Consider the following 19117-nt stretch of genomic DNA (forward strand, 5'->3'; position numbering starts at 1 on the left):
TCTTTGCAGATCACAATCTACCTATTTCTTGGCAGATCTACCTGATTCTTGGCAGATCTTCATCTTCCTATGCAGATCTCCCTATTTCTTTGCGGATCGCAATCTATTTCCTTGCAGATCTCCCTATTTCTTTGCAGATCTCTTTCTAGTCAGATCTCCCTATTTCTTGCAGATCTACCTATTTTTTAAAAAATTCCGATCTACCGATTTTTTGCAGATCTCCCTCTTTCTTTCCAGATCTCCCTGTTTCCTTGCAGATCTCCCTATTTCTTTGCAGATCTCTTTCTATTCAAATCTCCCTATTTCTTTGCAGATCTCCCTATTTCCTTGCAGATCTCTTTCTATTCAGATCTCCCCATTTCCTTGCAGATCTCCCTATTTTTTAAATTCTGATCTACCAATTTTTTGCAGATCTCTTTCTTTCCAGATCTACCTATTTCCTGGCAGATTCACCTATTTCTTTGCAGATCGCGATCTACCTATTTCCTTTCAGATCTCCCTCTTTCTTACCAGATCTCCCTATTTCTTTGCGGATCGCGACCTACCTCATTCCTTGCAATCTCTTTTATTTCTTTCCAGATCTCCCTATTTTATTGCGGATCTATTTCTATTCAGATCTCCCTGTTTCTTTCCAGATCTACCTATTTCCTTGCAGACCTCTTTCTATTCAGATTTAACTATTTCTTTGCAGATCTCTTTCTATTCAGATCTACTTATTTCGATTCAGATCTACCTATTTCCTTGCATATTGCGATCTACCCCTTTCTTTGCAGATCCACCGATTTCCAGATCTACCTATTTCCTCGCACTCCTCCCTCATTCGTTGCGGATCGCGATCTCCCTCTTTCTTGGCAGATCCACCTCTTTCTTTGCAGATTCTTTCCTTTCAGATCTCCCTCTTTCTTACCAGATCTCCCTATTTCTTTGCGGATCGCGATCTACCTCATTCCTTGCAGATCTCTTTTATTCAGATCTCCCTCTTTCTTTCCAGATCTACCTATTTCCTTGCAGATCTACCTCTTTCCTTGCAGATCTCTTCCTATTCAGATTTACCTATTTTCTTGCAGATCTCTTTCTATTCAGATCTCCCTGTTTCTTTCCAGATCTACCCATTTCTTTGCAGATCTCTTTCTATTCAGATCTACTTATTTCAATTCAGATCTCCCTCTTTCTTTGCAGATCCACCTATTTCCAGATCTCCCCCTTTCCAGATCTACCGATTTCTTTGCAAATCGCAATCTACCTATTTCCTTGCAGATCTACCTCATTCGTTGCGGATCGCGATCTACCTCTTTCTTGGCAGATCCACCTTTTCTTGGCAGATCTCCCCATTTCTTCACGATATCGTGATCTTCCTCTTTCTTGGCAGATCTCCCTATTTCTTGGCAGATTGTGACCTATTTCTTGGCAGATCTCCCTATTTCTTTCCAGATCTCCCTATTTCCTTGCAGATCTCTTTCGATTCAGATTGAACTATTTCTTTGCAGATCTCTTTCTATTCTGATCTACTTATTTCGATTCAGATCTACCTATTTCATTGCATATTACGATCTACCTCTTTCTTTGAAGATCCACCTATTTCCAGATCTCCCCCTTTCCAGATCTACCTATTTCCTTGCAGATCTACCTCCTTCGTTGCGGATCGCGATCTACCTCTTTCTTGGCAGATCCACCTCTTTCTTGGCAGATCTCCCCATTTCTTCACATATAGTGATCTTCCTCTTTCTTGGCAGATCTTCCTCTTTCTTGGCAGATCTTCCTCTTTCTTGGCAGATCTCCCTCTTTCTTGGCAGATCTCCCTATCGCTTCTCACATCTACCGACTTCTTTCCAGATCTATTTCTACTCAGATCTCCCTCTTTCTTTACGGATCTCCCTCTTTCTTGGCAGATCCACCTAGTTCTCCCCATTTCTTGGCGAATCGCGATCTCCCTATTTCCCCGCGGATCTATTTCTATTCTAAATCCACCTATTTCTTTGCAGATCTATTTCTATGAAGATCTCCCTATTTCTTTGCAGATCTCCCTATTTCCTTGCAGATCTCTTCCTATTAAGATCTACCAATTTCTTTGTAGATCTCCTTCTTTCCAGATCTCCCTCTTTCCTTGCAGATCTACCTATTTCCTTGCAGATCTTTCTATTCAGATCTCCCTATTTCTTTGCAGATCTCCCTATTTCTTTGTGGATCTCTTTCTATTCAGATCCCCCTATTTCCTTGCAGATCTTTCTATTCAGATCTCCCTATTTCTTTGCAGATCTCCCTATTTCTTTGCAGATCTCTTTCTATTCAGATCCCCCTATTTCCTTGCAGATCTACCTATTCAGATCTCCCTATTTCCTTGCAGATCTCTTTCTATTAAGATCTGCCGATTTCTTTGCAGATCTCCCTCTTTCCTTGCAGATCTTTCTATTCAGATCTCCCTGTTTCTTTCCAGATCTACCTATTTCTCAGCAGATCCCGATCCACCTGTGGGATCCACCCGCCATCCTTCACTTCATATCTGCCCCAATAATAATAATCCTACTAATAATTATAATAGTTATAATTATGATTACACACACACACATATATATATATATTATATAATATATGAAATTATATAATTATATAAAATTATATAAAATTTATATAATTATATAAAATTTATATAATTATATAAAATCATATTACCTTATTATATTATTATATTACATTATTACATTATAAATAAACATGATTTGTTTTGTTTCATTGTTTTGTTTTACTTAGGTTACTTATTTATTTCTATTTCTATTTATTTATTTATTTGTTTATTTATTATTTATATTTATTTTTTAAATTTTACTTTCTTTATTTCCTTTTATTCCTTCCCCCCCCCCACGGATTTTCCCCTTTTTCACCCCAATTTTCCCATTTTTTAATTTAATTTTATTTAATTTATTCACCCCAATATTTCCCATTTCCCCCCCATTTTTTTGCACGAATTTCCCCCTTTTCCACCCCAATTTCCCCATTTTTTCCCCATTTTCCCGCACGAATTTCCCCCTTTTCCACCCCAATTTTCCCATTTTCCCCCCATTTTTCCGCATTTTCCCCCATTTTTCCCCATTTCCCTTTTCACCCCAATTTTCCCATTTTTTTCCCATTTTCCCGCATGAATTTTCCCCTTTTCCACCACAATTTCCCCATTTTTCCCCCAATTTCCCCCCCATTTTCCCGCACAAATTTTCCCCTTTTTCACCCCAATATTCCCATTTTTTCCCCGTTTTCCCCCCATTTTCCTGCACAAATTTCCCCCTTTTCCACCCCAATTTCCCCATTTTTCCCCATTTCCCCCCCCATTTCCCCCCACGAATTTCCCCCTTTTTCACCCCCATTTTTTCATATAATTTATTCTAAATTTTCCCATTTTTTCCCCATTTCTCCGCACGAATTTCCCCCTTTTCCACCCCATTTTCCCCATTTTCCCGCACGAATTTTTCCCTTTTCCACCCCAATTTTCCCATTTCCCCCCACGAATTTTCCCCTTTTTCACCCCCATTTTTTCATTTAATTCAATTTAAATTTTCTCATTTTCCCCCATTTTTTTGCACAAATTTCCCCATTTCCCCCCCATTTCCCTGCACGAATTTTTCCCTTTTCCACCCCAATTTTCCCATTTCCCCCCACGAATATTCCCCTTTTCCACCCCAATTTTTCCCATTTAATTCAATTTAAATTTTCCCATTTTTCCCCATTTTCCCGCACGAATTCCCCCTTTTTCACCCCAATTTTCCCGTTTTTCCCCCAGCTACAGCGGCTTCTACCCCCAGGTGCGCTACCAAGTGGGCAAGCCCTACGGCCGCCTCACCTGCGACGTCCTGACCGACCCCAAGGTCCAAAAAAGTCCCGTTTCCGTCCTGGCGCCGCTCACCAAACCCAAATTTATCGGGGATTTTCCGCCCATTTTCCCGCACAAATTTCCCCCCTTTTCCACCCCAATTTTCCCATTTTCCCCCATTTTTTCGCACGAATTTTCCCCTTTTCCACCCCAATTTTCCCATTTTTTCCCCATTTCCCCGCACGAATTCCCCCCTTTTCCACCCCCATTTCCCCCATTTTTTTGCACAAATTCCCCCCTTTTTCACCCCAATATTCCCATTTTTTCCCCTATTTCCCCCCCATTTTCCCGCACAATTTCCCCCCTTTTTCACCCCAATTTTCCCATTTTCCCCCATTTTCCCCCCATTTTTCCGCACAAATTTCCCCCTTTTCCACCCCAATTTCCCCCCTTTTCCACCCCAATTTTCCCCATTTTCCCGCACGAATTTCCCCCCTTTTCACCCCATTTTCCCGCACGAATTATTCCATTTTCCCGCACGAAATTTCCCCTTTTCCGCCCCAATTTTTCCCCAATTTTCCCATCTTTTAATTTAATTTTATTTATTTTATTCACCCCAATATTTCCCATTTTTTCCCCATTTCCCTGCACAAATTCCCCCCTTTTCCACCCCAATTTTCCCATTTTTTAATTTAATTTTATTTATTTTATTCCTTTCTCTCTCTATCAATTCCGCACAAATTTTCCCCTTTTCCACCCCAATTTCCCCCCCATTTCCCCCCCATTTCCCCATTTTTTTCGCACGAATTTCCCCCCTTTTCCACCCCAATTTTCCCATTTTAAATTTAAGTTAATTTTATTTTATTCACCCCAATATTTCCCTTTCCCCCCCATTTCCCCCCCATTTTTTCGCACAAATTTCCCCCTTTTTCACCCCAATATTCCCATTTTTCCCCCATTTTCCCCCCAGCTACAGCGGCTTCTACCCCCAGGTGCGCTACCAAGTGGGCAAGCCCTACGGCCGCCTCACCTGCGACGTCCTGACCGACCCGAATATCCAAAAAAGTCCCATTTCCGTCCTGGCGCCGTTGACCAAACCCAAATTTATCGGGGATTTTACCAGCCGGGACCGGCCGTTCCGAGAATGCATGGACCAGCACCAGAATTATATCCCGGGGTATTCCGGTGGGTCATAATTTTCCATATATATTTAATAGATATTTATATATACAATTTAATAGATATATTTATAGATATAATTTAATAATTTAATATAGATATTTATATATATCATTTAATAGATAGATAGATATTAATATATATCATTTAATAGAGATATCTATTTATATATAATTCTAATTCCTGTATTGTGTTATATCGTATTGTATTGTGTATTATATATTATAATATCTGATGCTTCTCTTCCAGGCTTCTTCTTCTCCTCTCGACGCTTCTCTTCCAGCCTCTATTATTATTATTAACTATTATTATTTTTATTATTACTATTATCATCTTTAATTATTATTGTTGTTGTTATTATTATCTCTCGCCGCTTCTCTTCCCGGTTTCTTCTTCTTCTTCTATCTCTTGACACTTCTCTTTCAGGCTTGTAATTATTATTATTATTATCATTATTATTATTATTATTATTATTATTATTATTATTATTATTATTATTATTACTATTCTTCTCTCGATGCTTCTCTTTCAGGCTTATTATTATTATCATATCTCTATTATTAATAGTATTATTCTTATTAATAGTATTATTATTATATCTCTCGATGCTTCTCTTCCAGGCTTGTTATTACTATTACTATTAATATTACTATTATTACTCTCTCTTCCAGGCTTCTTCTTCTTCTATTATTATTATTATTATTATTATTATTATTATTATTATTATTATTATTACTACTACTACTATTATCCTTCTCTCGACGGTTCTCTTTCAGGCTTATTATTATTATTATATCTCTATTATTAATATTATTATTACTATTATTATTCTCTCTTCCAGGCTTCTATTTATTTTATTATTATTATTATTATTATTATTATTATTATTATTACAACTACTACTACTACTACTATTACTATTATTCTCTCGACGGTTCTCTTTCAGGCTTGTTATTATTATTATATCTCTATTACTATTACTATTCTCTCTTCCAGGCTTCTATTATTATTATTATTATTATTATTATTATTATTATTATTATTATTATTATTATTATTCTCTCTTCCAGGCTTCTATTATTATTATTATTATTATTATTATTATTATTATTATTATTATTATTCTCTCTTCCAGGCTTCTTCTTCTCTCTTCCAGGCTTCTATTATTATTATTATTATTATTATTATTATTATTATTATTATTATTATCATCATCATCATCATCATCACTATTATTATTATTAATTATCATTCTTCTCTCTTCCAGGCTTTATTATTATTATTATTATTAATCATCATTAATTATCATTAATTATCTCTTCCAGGCTCCGCCCCTTACCAGGGCTGCCTCCGCCTCCCCAACCGCCCCCCTCCCTCCTGCGCTATCACTCCCAAACCCACCATCTGCCCGCCGACAGGGGCGGAGCCCGGCCAGGCCGCCGCCCCCTGCCACCCCGGCCTCCGATTGGCCTGCGGACCCGGATGGCGCCAATTCGCCGCTTCTGTCGCCGGGCGGGATTCGAACCCGGGGCCCAAGATGTATCTTTGCCACCCGGACGTCGCCTTGGTTTGCGGACGGGAGGAGCGGGCGCCGTGCGACGCCGGGATGGCGCTGATTTGCGGACAGGGGTGCCGGGCGGCGCCGGGAGGGGAGGTAGGGTTGCGGGTTCGAGTTTCGTCCATTTCTCCCCTTTTTCCACCCAAATTTCCCAATTTTTCTTTTTCCTCCCGATTTTTCCCTTTTTTTGCCCCAATTTCCCCCTTTTTCCACCCCAATTTTTCCCTTTTTTCATCCCAATTTCCCCCCAATTTTTTCCTTTTTTACCCCAATTTTTACCTTTTTCCACCCCAATTTTTCCCTTTTTTACTCCAATTTCTCCCCAATTTTTCCCTTTTTCACTCCAATTTTTCCCTTTTTCCACCCCAATTTTTCCCTTTTCCACTCCAATTTCCCCCCAATTTTCCCCCTTTTTCCACCATTTCCCCCCCTTTTTCCACCCCAATTTTCCCCTTTTTTCATCCCAATTTCCCCCCAATTTTTTCCTTTTTCACCCCAAATTTCCACCCCAATTTTTCCCTTTTTCACCCCAATTTCCATCCCAATTTTTCCCTTTTTTACTCCAATTGTCCCCCAATTTCCCCCCTTTTTCCACCCCAATTTTTCCCTTTTTCACTCCCATTTCCCCCCAATTTTTTCCCTTTTTCCACCCCAATTTTTCCCTTTTCCACCCCAATTTTCCCCCTTTTTCCACCCCGATTTTTCCCTTTTTTCATCCCAATTTTCCCCCAATATTTTTCCCTTTTTTACTCCAATTTTCCCCCAATTTTTCCCCTTTTACGACCCAATTTTTCCCTTTTTCACCCCAATTTTTCCCTTTTTCACTCCCATTTCCCCCCAATTTCCCCCCTTTTTCACTCCAATTTTTCCTTTTTTCATCCCAATTTCCCCCCAATTTTTCCCTTTTTCACCCCATTTTTTCCCTTTTCCGCCCCAATTTTTCCCTTTTCACCCCAATTTCCCACCCCAATTTTCCCCTTTTTTACCCCAAATTTACCCCTTTTCACACCAATTTTTCCCCTTTTCCACCAAAAATTTTCCCCCTTTTCCACCCCAATTTTTCCCATTTTCACCCCAATTTCCCAATTTTTCCCCTTTTCCGTCCCAATTTTTCCCTTTTTCACCCCAATTTCCCCCTTTTTCCTCCCGATTTTTCCCTTTTTCCTCCTGATTTTTCCCTTTTCCACCCCAATTTCCCCCCAATTTTTCCCTTTTTCATTCCAATTTCCCCCCAATTTTTCCCTTTTCCACCCCAATTTCCCCCCAATTTTTCCCTTTTTCATTCCAATTTTCCCCCAATTTTTCCCTTTTTCACCCCAATTTCCCCCCAATTTTTCCCTCCCCCCCCAATTTTTCCTTTTTTCATCCCAATTTCCCCCTTTTTCCTCCCGATTTTTCCCTTATTCCTCCTTTTTCCCTTTTCCACCCCAATTTCCCCCCAATTTTTCCCTTTTTCATGCCAATTTTCCCCCAATTTTTCCCTTTTTCACCCCAATTTCCCCCCAATTTTTCCCTTTTTCATTCCAATTTTCCCCCAATTTTTCCCTTTTTCACCCCAATTTCCCCCCAATTTTTCCCTCCCCCCCCAATTTTTCCTTTTTTCATCCCAATTTCCCCCTTTTTCCTCCCGATTTTTCCCTTTTTCCTCCTTTTTCCCTTTTCCACCCCAATTTCCCCCCAATTTTTCCCTTTTTCACTCCAATTTTTCTACTTTTTCCATCCCAATTTTCTCCTTTTTCACCCCCAATTTCCCCCTTTTCCTCCCCCAACTTCTCGCCTTGGTTTGCGGGCGGGAGGAGCGGGCGCCGTGCGACGCCGGGATGGCGCTGGTCTGCGGACAGGGGTGCCGGGCGGCGCCGGGAGGGGAGGTAGGGAGACGGGTTCGAATTTGGGTCCGTTTCCCCCCTTTTTCCGCCCAAATTTTTCCAATTTTCCCCTTTTTTACTCCAATTTTTCCCCTTTTTCCTCCCGATTTTCTCCTTTTTCACCCCCATTTTTCCCTTTTCACCCCAATTTTTCCCTTTTTCCTCCCGATTTTTCCCTTTTTCACCCCAATTTCCCCCCCTTTTTCCACTCCAATTTTTCCCTTTTTCACTCCAAATTCCCAATTTTTCCCTTTTTTACTCGAATTTCCCCCCAATGTTTCCCTTTTTCCACCGCAATTTTTCCCTTTCCCCCCCCAATTTTTCCCTTTTTCACTCCAATTTTTCCCCAATTTCCCCCCCTTTTTCACCCCAATTTTCCCTCTTTTTCCGTCCCAATTTTTCCCATTTTCACCCCAATTTTTCCCCAATTTCCCCCCTTTTTTCACCCCAATTTTTGCCCTTTTCCGTCCCAATTTTTCCCTTTTTCACCCCAATTTCCCCCCAATTTCCCCCTTTTCCGTCCCAAATTTTCCCTTTTTCACTCCAATTTTTCCCTTTTTTACACCAATTTTCCTCCAATTTCCCCCCTTTTTCCACCCCAATTTTTCCCTTTTTTCATCCCAATTTCCCCCCAATTTTTTCCTTTTTTACCCCAATTTTTACCTTTTTCACCCCTTTTTCCACCCCAATTTTTCCCTTTTTCACCCCAATTTCCCCCCAATTTCCCCCTTTTTTACTCCAATTTTCCCCTTTTTCACTCCCATTTCCCCCCAATTTTTCCCTTTTCCACCCCAATTTCCCCCTTTTCCACCCCATTTTTCTGCATGAATTTTTCCTTTTCCGCCCCTATTTCCCCCCCATTTCCCCCTTTTTCTCCCCCAACTTCTCGCCTTGGTTTGCGGACGGGAAGAGCGGGCGCCGGGCGGCGCCGGGAGGGGAGGTAGGGGTGCGGGTTGCGGGTTCGAGTTTGGTCCATTTCCTGTTTCCTTCCCAATTTCCCCCTTTTTCCTCCTGGTTTTTCCCTTTTCCTCCTGATTTTTCCCTTTTTTGGCCCCAATTTCCCCCTTTTTTCCTCCCGATTTTTCTCTTTTTCCTCCTGATTTTTCCCTTTTTCCGCCCCAATTTTTCCCTTTTCCCTCCCAATTTCCCCCTTTTTCCTCCTGGTTTTTCCCTTTTTCCTCCCAATTTCCCCCTTTTTTCCTCCCGATTTCCCCCTTTTTCCCACCCCAATTTCCCCCTTTTTTCCACCCCAATTTTCCCCTTTTTCCCACCCCAATTTCCCCCTTTTCCTCCCGATTTTTCCCTTTCCCCCCTTTTTCCTCCCGATTTCCCCCTTTTTCCTCCCGGTTTTTTCCTTTTTCCTCCCGATTTTTCCCCTTTTTCCTTCCGATTTTTCCCTTTTTCCTCCCGGTTTTTCCCTTTTTCCTCCCGATTTTTCCCTTTTCCTCCCGATTTCCCCCTTTTTTCCACCCCAATTTCCCCCTTTTCCTCCCGATTTCCCCCCTTTTTCCTACCGATTTCCCTTTTCCCTCCAATTTTTCCCTTTTCCTCCCAATTTCCCCTTTTTCCACCCCAATTTTTCCCTTTTTTACTCCAATGTTTCCCTTTTTTCACCCCAATTTTCTCCTTTTCCAACCCAATTTTCACCCCAATTTTCTCCTTTTTCACCCCAATTTTTCCCTTTTCCACCCAATTTCCCCCCAATTTTTCCCTTTTTTACCCCATTTTTTTCCTTTTTCACCCCAATTTTCCCCCAATTTTTCCCTTTTTTACTCCCATTTCCCCCCCATTTCCCCCTTTTTCTCCCCCAACTTCTCGCCTTGGTTTGCGGATGGGAGGAGCGGGCGCCGTGCGACGCCGGGAGGGGAGGTAGGGTTGCGGGTTCGAATTGGGTCCATTTCCTGTTTCCTTCCCAATTTCCCCCTTTTTTCCTCCCGATTTCCCCCTTTTTCCCACCCCAATTTCCCCCTTTTTTCCACCCCAATTTCCCCCTTTTTCCCACCCCAATTTCCCCCTTTTCCTCCCGATTTTTCCCTTTCCCTTTTTCCTCCCAATTCCCCCCTTTTTCCTCCTGATTTTCCCCCTTTTCCTCACGATTTTCCCCCTTTTTCCTCCCAGTTTCCTTTTTCCTCCCAGTTTTTCCCTTTTTCCTCCCGATTTCCCCCTTTTTCCTCACGATTTTTCCCTTTTCCCTCCCAATTTCCCCCTTTTTCCTCCCGATTTTTCCCTTTTTCCTCCTGATTTTTCCCTTTTTTTGCCCCAATTTCCCCCTTTTTCCTCCCGGTTTTTCCCTTTTTCCTCCCAATTTCCCCCTTTTTCCTCCTGATTTTTCCCCTTTTCCTCACAATTTCCCCCTTTTCCCTCACGATTTTCCCCCTTTTCCTCACGATTTTTCCCCTTTTTCCTCCCAGTTTTTCTCTTTTTCCTCCCAATTTCCCCCTTTTTCCTCCCGATTTTTCCCCTTTTCCTCCCGATTTCCCCCTTTTTCCTCCCGGTTTTTCCCTTTTTCCTCCCAATTTCCCCCTTTTTCCTCCCGATTTTTCCCCTTTTCCTCACGATTTTTCCCCTTTGTCCTCCCGGTTTTCCCCTTTTTCCTCCTGGTTTTTCCCTTTTTCCTCCCGATTTCCCCCTTTTTTCCTCCTGGTTTTTCCCTTTTTCCTCCCGGTTTTTCCCTTTTCCCACCCCAATTTCCCCCTTTTTCCTTCCGATTTCCCCCTTTTCCTCACGATTTTTCCCTTTTTCCTCCCGGTTTCCTTTTTCCTCCCGGTTTTTCCCTTTTTCCTCCCAATTTCCCCCTTTTTCCTCCCAATTTTCCTTTTCCTCCCGATTTTTCCCCTTTTCCTCCCGATTTTTCTCTTTTTCACCCACCAATTTCCCCTTTTCCTCCCGATTTTCCCCTTTTTCCTCCCGATTTTCCCCTTTTTCCTCCCAATTTTCCTTTTCCTCCCGATTTTTCCCCTTTTCCTCCCAATTTTTCCCCTTTTTCCTCCCAATTTTCCCTTTTTCCTCCCAATTTTTCCTTTTCCTCCCGATTTTTCCCTTTTTAGCCCAATTTTTCCCCCTTTTTACCCCAATTTCCCCCCAATTTCCCCCTTTTTTACTCCAATTTCCCCCCAATTTCCCCCTTTTCCCACCCAATTTTTCCCATTTTCACTCCAATTTCCCCCAATTTCCCCCTTTTCCACCCCAATTTCCCCCTAATTTTTCATCCCATTTCCCCCCTTTTTCCGTCCCAATTTCACCTTTTTTACCCCAAATTTTCCCTTTTCCACCCCTTTTTCCACCCCAATTTTTCCCTTTTCCTTCCCAATTTCCTCCTTTTCCCTCCTGATTTTTCCCTTTTTCCACCCCAATTTTTCCCTTTTTTACCCCAATTTCCCCCCTGATTTCTAGATTTCTCCTTGCGGGGAAAATCCGGGGAGGGCGGAGCTTCCCTCTCCCACTGACTCCTCCCCTCTCCCTGACTCCGCCCCCAGACCCAGATCGAGGCCACGCCCCTCCCTCCGCCCACCGAGACGACGACGGACATCTGCCGCTTTGACCGCACCCCCAAGATGGACGCCCCCAACCTGGTCCAGAGGAAGGCCATTTCCGGTAGGCCCCGCCCCTTCCTTTGAAAGCCCCGCCCCTTCCTCTGGAAGCCCCGCCCCCAACCAGAAATCCCTAGGTTTCTCCTTCCTGGGAAAGCCCCGCCCACTTCCTCTGGAAGCCCCGCCCCCAACCAGAAATTCCTAGATTTGTACTTCCTCTGGAAGCCCCACACACTTCCTCTGGAAGCCCCGCCCCCAACCAGAAATTCCTATATTTGTACTTCCTCTGGAAGCCCCACCCCTTCCTCTAGAAGCCCCGCCCCCAACCAGAGATTCCTAGATTTCTCCTTGCGGGGATTTCTAGATTTCTTGTCAGGATTTCTAGATTTCTCCTTCCTGGGGTGGCCCCGCCCACTTCCTCTGGAAGACCCGCCTCCAACCAGGAAGTTCCGCCCTCTTTCGCAAACCGGCTAGACACCCATTTTCAAGATTTCTCCTTCCTGGGAATTCTAGTTTCCTCCTTCCTGGGAATTCTAGCTTGGGAATTCTAGTTTCCTCCCTGGGAATTCTAGTTTCCCCCTTTCTGGGAATTCTAGTTTCCATTGCGCCCTCAAAACTATGTTTCCCACCCCAATTTCTAGTTTGGGAATTCTAGTTTCCTCCTTCCTGGGAATTCTAGTTTCTTCTTCCTGGGAATTCTAGTTTCCTCCTTCACAGGAATTCTAGATTTCGAGGGCGCCCGAACTACTTTCCCCAGGAATTCAAGAGCGCCTGAACTATATTTCCTGGGAATTCTAGTTTCCTTCCTGGGAATTCTAGTTTCCTTCCTAGGAATTCTAGTTTCCTCCTTCCTGGGAATTCTAGTTTCCTCCTTCCTAGGAATTCTAGTTTCCGTCCCTGAATTTCTAGATCTTCCCGGGAATTATAGTTTCCTTCCCTGAATTTCTAATTCCTTCCTGGGAATTCTAGTTTTCCCTTCCTGGGAATTCTAGTTTCCTCCCTCGAATTTCTAGTTTTTCCTGGGAATTCTAGTTTCTCCTTCCTGGGAATTCTAGTTCCCTCCACTGAATTTTTAGATTCCCCCCTGGGAATTCTAGTTTCTCCTTCCTGGGAATTCTAGTTTCCTCCTTCCCTGAATTTCTAGATTTCTTCCTGGGAATTCTAGTTTCCTTCCTGGGAATTCTAGTTTCCTGATTTCTTCCTGGGAATTATAGTTTCTTCCTTCCCTGAATTTCTAGATTTCTTCCTGGGAATTCTAGTTTCCTCCCTGGGAATTCTAGTTTCCTCCCTGATTTCTTCCTGGAAATTCTAGTTTCCCCCTTCCCTTATATTCTAGAACTTTCTGGGATTTCTAGTTTTTCCTCCCTGGGAATTATAGTTTCCTTCCTGGGAATTCTAGTTTCCTCCCTGATTTCTTCCTGGGAATTCTAGTTTCCTCCTTCCTGGGAATTCTAGTTTCCTCCATCCTGGGAATTCTAGTTTCCTTCTTCCTGGGAATTCTAGTTTCCTTCTTCCTGGGAATTCTAGTTTCCTCCTTCCTGGGAATTCTAGTTTCCTCCTTCCTGGGAATTCCAGTTTTCCTGGGAGTTCTAGTTTCCTCTTTACTGGGAACTATAGTTTCCTCCCGTGAATTTCTGGATCATCCTGGGAATTCTAGTTTTTCCTTCCTGGGAATTCTAGTTTCCTCCTCCCCTGAATTTCTAGATTCCTTCCTGGAAATTCTAGTTTTCCCCTTCCTGGGAATTCTAGTTTCCTCCTTCCTGGGAATTCTAGTTTGGGAATTCTAGTTTCCCCCTTCCTGGGAATTCTAGTTTCCCTGAATTTCCATATTTCTCCTTCCTGGGAATTCTAGTTTCCTCCCCTGAATTTCTAGATTCCTTCCTGGGAATTCTAGTTTTTCCTTCCTGGGAATTCTAGTTTTACGGCAGAAATGCCCCAATTTGCACCTGGGAATTCTAGTTTTCCCCTTTCCTGGGAATTCTAGTTTCCTCCCTGATTTCTTCCTGGGAATTCTAGTTTTTCCTTCCTGGGAATTCTAGTTTCCTCCTTCCTGGGAATTCTAGTTTTACGGCAGAAATACCTCAATTTCTCACTGGGAATTCTAGTTTCCTCCCTGATTTCCTGGGATTTCTAGTTTGGGAATTCTAGTTTCCTCCCTCCTGGGATTTCTAGTTTCCTCCCTGGGAATTCTAGTTTTTCCTCCCTGGGAATTCTAGTTTCCTCCTTCCTGGGAATTCTAGTTTCCTCCTTGCGGCGCCCAACCCGGCGCCCTCCAAACTATGTTTCCCGCCCACAGGCTACACCGGCTACATCCCGCGCTTCCCCTGGATCATGGGAGAAAACTACACCGCCGGGGTCAAGGACGCCATGGACGAGTTCGACCGCAACCAGGTGCGCCGCGCGCTACAACTCCCGGCGCCCAGTTCTTGATCCGGGGAAAGGTCCAGATCCGGGGTCAAGGTCTGGATCCGGATCCAGTGGGGAAGAGGTCCGGGTCCGGGTTCAAGCTGGAGGACCCGGCGCCGCCGTGCGCTACAACTCCCAGGTGCCCAGTTCTAGATCCGGAGTCAAGCTCTGGATTCGGATCCAGGCTCATGGTCTGGATCTGGAGTCAAGTCCGGATCCGGGTTCAAGCTGGAGGACCCGGCGCCGCCGGGCACTACAACTCCCAGGGGGTGCCAAGCGCTACAACTCCCAGGCGCCCGGTTCGAGATCCCGATCCGGGGACAAGGTCTGGATCCGAATGCAGGGAGGGAAGGTCTGGATCCGGGTTCAAGCTGGAGGACCCGGCGCCGCCGCGCGCTACAACTCCCAGGGGTTGTCATGCGCTACAACTCCCAGGCACCCGGTTCCAGATCCCGATCCGGGGACAAGGTCTGGATCCAAATGCAGGGGGGAAGGTCTGGATCCGGGTTCAAGCTGGAGGACCCGGCGCCGCCGCGCGCTACAACTCCCAGGGGTGCCAAGCGCTACAACTCCCAGACGCCCGGTTCTAGATCCGGGGACAAGGTCTGGATCCGCATCCAGGCTCATGGTCTGGATCCAGAGTCAAGTCCGGATCCGGGTTCAAGCTGGAGGACCCGGCGCCGCCGCGCGCTACAACTCCCGGGGCGCCAAGCGCTACAACTCCCAGGCGCCCGGTTCTAGATCCGGGGGGAAGGTCCGGATCCGGAGTCAAGTCCAGATCCGGGAAGGGGGTCAGTCTAGACGCCCCCCAACACCGCGCGCTACAACTCCCAGGCGCTCGAACCTTGAACCCGCCTCTTCTCCCCATAGGAAATGCTGAGGAGTCCAATGTACAGTTTCGGGAAGCGGCTGCCCAGCACCTATTGGCCGAACAACCAGATTTACACCAGCGGAGGATTAATGCCCTTCTATACGGGTTTCGTGCCGAGTAAGCCTATTGGGTTTCCCATAGAAATGTGATTTTTGGGGGGATTTTTGGAGTAGAAAAATCCCATAGAAATGTCATTTTGGGGGTATTTTTCCACTCAAAAATTCCTTTAAAAATGTCATTTTTTCCCCTGTATTTTCCCACTCCAAAATTCCATTAAAAATGTCATTTATCTCTGTATTTTTTGACTCAAAATTCCCATTTTCCCCTGTATTTTTCCACTCAAAAATCCCATAGAAATGTCATTTTGGGGGGTATTTTTCCACTGAAAAAATCCCATAGAAATGTCATTTTGGGGGGATTTTACCACTCAAAAATCCCATTTTTCCCTGTATTTTTCCACTCGAAAATCCCATAGAAATGTCATTTATTTCTGTATTTTCCCACTCCAAAATCCCATTAAAAATCTCATTTTCAGGGGAATTTTCCACTCCAAAATCCCATTTTCCCCTGTATTTTCTCACTCGAAAATCCCATAAAAATCTCATTTTGGGGGGATTTTTCCACTCAGAAAACCCATTAAAAACGTCATTTATTTCTGTATTTTCCTACTCAAAAATCCCATAGAAATGTCATTTTTTCCTGTATTTCTCCACTCAAAAATCCCATTTTCCCCTGTATTTTCCCACTCGAAAATCCCATTAGAAATGTCATTTTTTTCTGTATTTTTCCACCCAAAATTCCCATAGCAATGTCATTTTTTCCTGTATTTCTCCACTCAAAAATCCCATTTTCCCCTGTATTTTCCCACTCGAAAATCCCATTAGAAATGTCATTTTTTTCTGTATTTTTCCACCCAAAATTCCCATAGCAATGTCATTTTTTCCTGTATTTCTCCACTCCAAAATCCCATTTTCCCTGTTTTTTTCCACTCCAAAATCCCATTAAAAATGTCATTTTCCCCTGGATTTTTCCACTCAAAAATCCCATTTTCCCTTGTATTTTCCCACTCCAAAATCCCATAGAAATGTCTTTTTTCCCTGTATTTTTCCACTCCAAAATCCCATAGAAATGTAACTTTTGGTATATTTTTCCACCCAAAAATCCCATTTCCCCCTGTATTTTTCCACTCCAAAATCCCATTTTCCCTTGTATTTTTCCACTCCAAAATCCCATAGAAATGTAACTTTTGGTATATTTTTCCACCCAAAAATCCCATTTCCCCCTGTATTTTTCCACTCAAAAATCCCATTTCCCCCTGGATTTTCCCACTCCAAAATCCCATAGAAATGTCATTTTTGTGTATTTTATAATATATATATATATATATTAATATATTTTTATTTATATTAATATTATTATTTATATTTATTTTCTATTTTTCTCCCCCCCAGCGATCCACAACAACTTTCCCGACACACACATATATATATATATATAATATTCATTATTATTATTATTATTACTATTATTATTACTATTATTATTATTACTATTATTATATATTTATATTTTTCTCCCCCCCAGCGATCCACAACTTTCCCCTCTGACATATATATATGTATATGTATATGTATATATGTATATTAATATACATATATATATATATATATGTATATTAATATACATATATATATATATTTATATATACACACACACACACACACACATATATATATGTATATATATATAATTTTTATTTATATTATTATTTATATTTATATTATATTTTCCTCTCCCCCCCCCCGTGACAACTTTCCCCTCTGACACACATATATATTATTAATATATATTATTATGATTGTTTATTTATATTTATATTATTATTTATATTTATATTAACTTTCTATTTTCCTCTCCTCCCCCCTCTCCTCTTTCCCCTCTGACATTATATATATATCATTTATTTATATTATTATTTATATTATTATTATTTATATTTATTTTCTATTTTCCTCTCCCCTTTCCCCTCTGACCTATATATATATATTATTAATATATATTATTTTGAATTTATATTTATATTATTATTTATATTTATTTTCTATTTTCCTCTCCCCTTTCCCCTCTCACATATATATATATATATATATATATTATTTCCCCTCTGACCTATATATATATATATTATTAATATATATTATTTTGTATTTATATTATTATTATTTCTATTTATTTTCTATTTTCCTCTCCCCTTTCCCCTCTGACATATATATATATATATATTATTTCCCCTCTGACCTATATATATATATATATTATTAATATATATTATTTTGAATTTATATTTATATTTATATTATTTCTATTTATTTTCTATTTTCCTCTCCCCTTTCCCCTCTGACATATATATATATATATATTATTTCCCCTCTGACCTATATATATATATTATTAATATATATTACTTTGAATTTATATTTATATTATTTCTATTTATTTTCTATTTTCCTCTCCCCTTTCCCCTCTGACATATATATATATATATATATATATATATATATTATTTCCCCTCTGACCTATATATATATATTATTAATATATATTACTTTGAATTTATATTTATATTATTTATATTTATTTTCTATTTTCCTCTCCCCTTTCCCCTCTGACCTATATATATATATTATTAATATATATTATTTTGTATTTATATTTATATTATTATTATTATTTATTTTCTATCTTCCTCCCCGCCCAGCCAGGCCACAACTTTCCCCTCTGAAATAAATATATGTATTTGTATATAATATTAATATTTCTATTTATTTTCTATTTCTATTATTATTATTAAGAAGAAGAAGAATAATAATTTCCTATTTCCCTCTGCCCCCCTCCTCTTTCCCCTCTGACATATATATATATATATATATATATATATATATATATATATATATATATATACAATTATATATAGTTTTTTATATATCTTTATTTTCTATTATTATTATTATTATTATTATTATTATTATTATTATTATTATTATTAATTTCCTATTATTATTATTAATTTCCCCTATTAATATTAGTATTAATATTCTATTTTCAACTTTCCCATGACACACACACACATATATATTATTAATATATGATTACTTATTTTTCATTTATATTTATATTGTTATTTATATTATTATTATTATTATTAGTTATTATTTTTATTACTAATATTCTATTTTCAACTTTCCCATGACACACATATATATATATATTATTAATATATGATTATTCTTATTTTTCATTTATATTTATATTGTTATTTTTATTATTAGTTATTATTTTTATTATTAATATTCTATGTTCAACTTTCCCATGACACACATATATATATATATTATTAATATATGATTATTCTTATTTTTCATTTATATTTATATTGTTATTTATATTGTTGTTATTATTATTATTATTATTATTATTATTAGTTATTATTTTTATTATTAATATTCTATGTTCAACTTTCCCATGACACACACACATATATATTATTAATATATGATTATTCTTATTTTTCATTTATATTTATATTGTTATTTATATTGTTATTATTATTATTATTATTATTACTATTACTATTATTATTAATTTCCTATTATTATTATTAATTTCCCGCTAGCCATCCGCGACAACTACGCCCAGACCTTCGGCAACAGCACCCGCCAGGCCTACTTCGCCGAGCTCCGCCGCCGGCAGCGGGAGGGGTGAAATCAATAAAAAACGAGAAGAATAATCATAATAATCGTCAAAATCCAACGAGGCTTTTTTATTGGCCGCCCAAAACGGTGACATCACAACCACAGAGGAACGGGGTGGTGGGAGGGGAGAGCTGACCTTGGGAAAGCGGCGGGAGGA

The 19117-nt window shown here is 40.4% G+C and overlaps 1 protein-coding gene across 1 annotated transcript in view; it reads left to right on the plus strand.

Annotated features, from left to right (window-relative positions):
• The window catches only part of LOC310697921 (ciliary microtubule inner protein 2A-like), a gene marked incomplete at its 3' end in the record, with an annotated part of 22736 nt that extends 3766 nt beyond the window's left edge, over nucleotides 1–18970 (plus strand). Inside the window, exons 2-7 of the mRNA XM_083484523.1 lie at nucleotides 4770–4984; nucleotides 6304–6632; nucleotides 11878–11995; nucleotides 14228–14322; nucleotides 15208–15325; nucleotides 18882–18970. Coding sequence (XP_083340649.1) covers nucleotides 4770–4984; nucleotides 6304–6632; nucleotides 11878–11995; nucleotides 14228–14322; nucleotides 15208–15325; nucleotides 18882–18970 — 964 coding nt within the window. The remainder of the gene's footprint in view (nucleotides 1–4769; nucleotides 4985–6303; nucleotides 6633–11877; nucleotides 11996–14227; nucleotides 14323–15207; nucleotides 15326–18881) is intronic.
• Nucleotides 18971–19117: the final 147 nt, after the last annotated feature.

Source organism: Podarcis liolepis (genome assembly GCF_965112155.1).
Source record: "Podarcis liolepis genome assembly, chromosome: Z".
NCBI classification, from domain to species: Eukaryota; Metazoa; Chordata; class Lepidosauria; order Squamata; family Lacertidae; genus Podarcis; species Podarcis liolepis.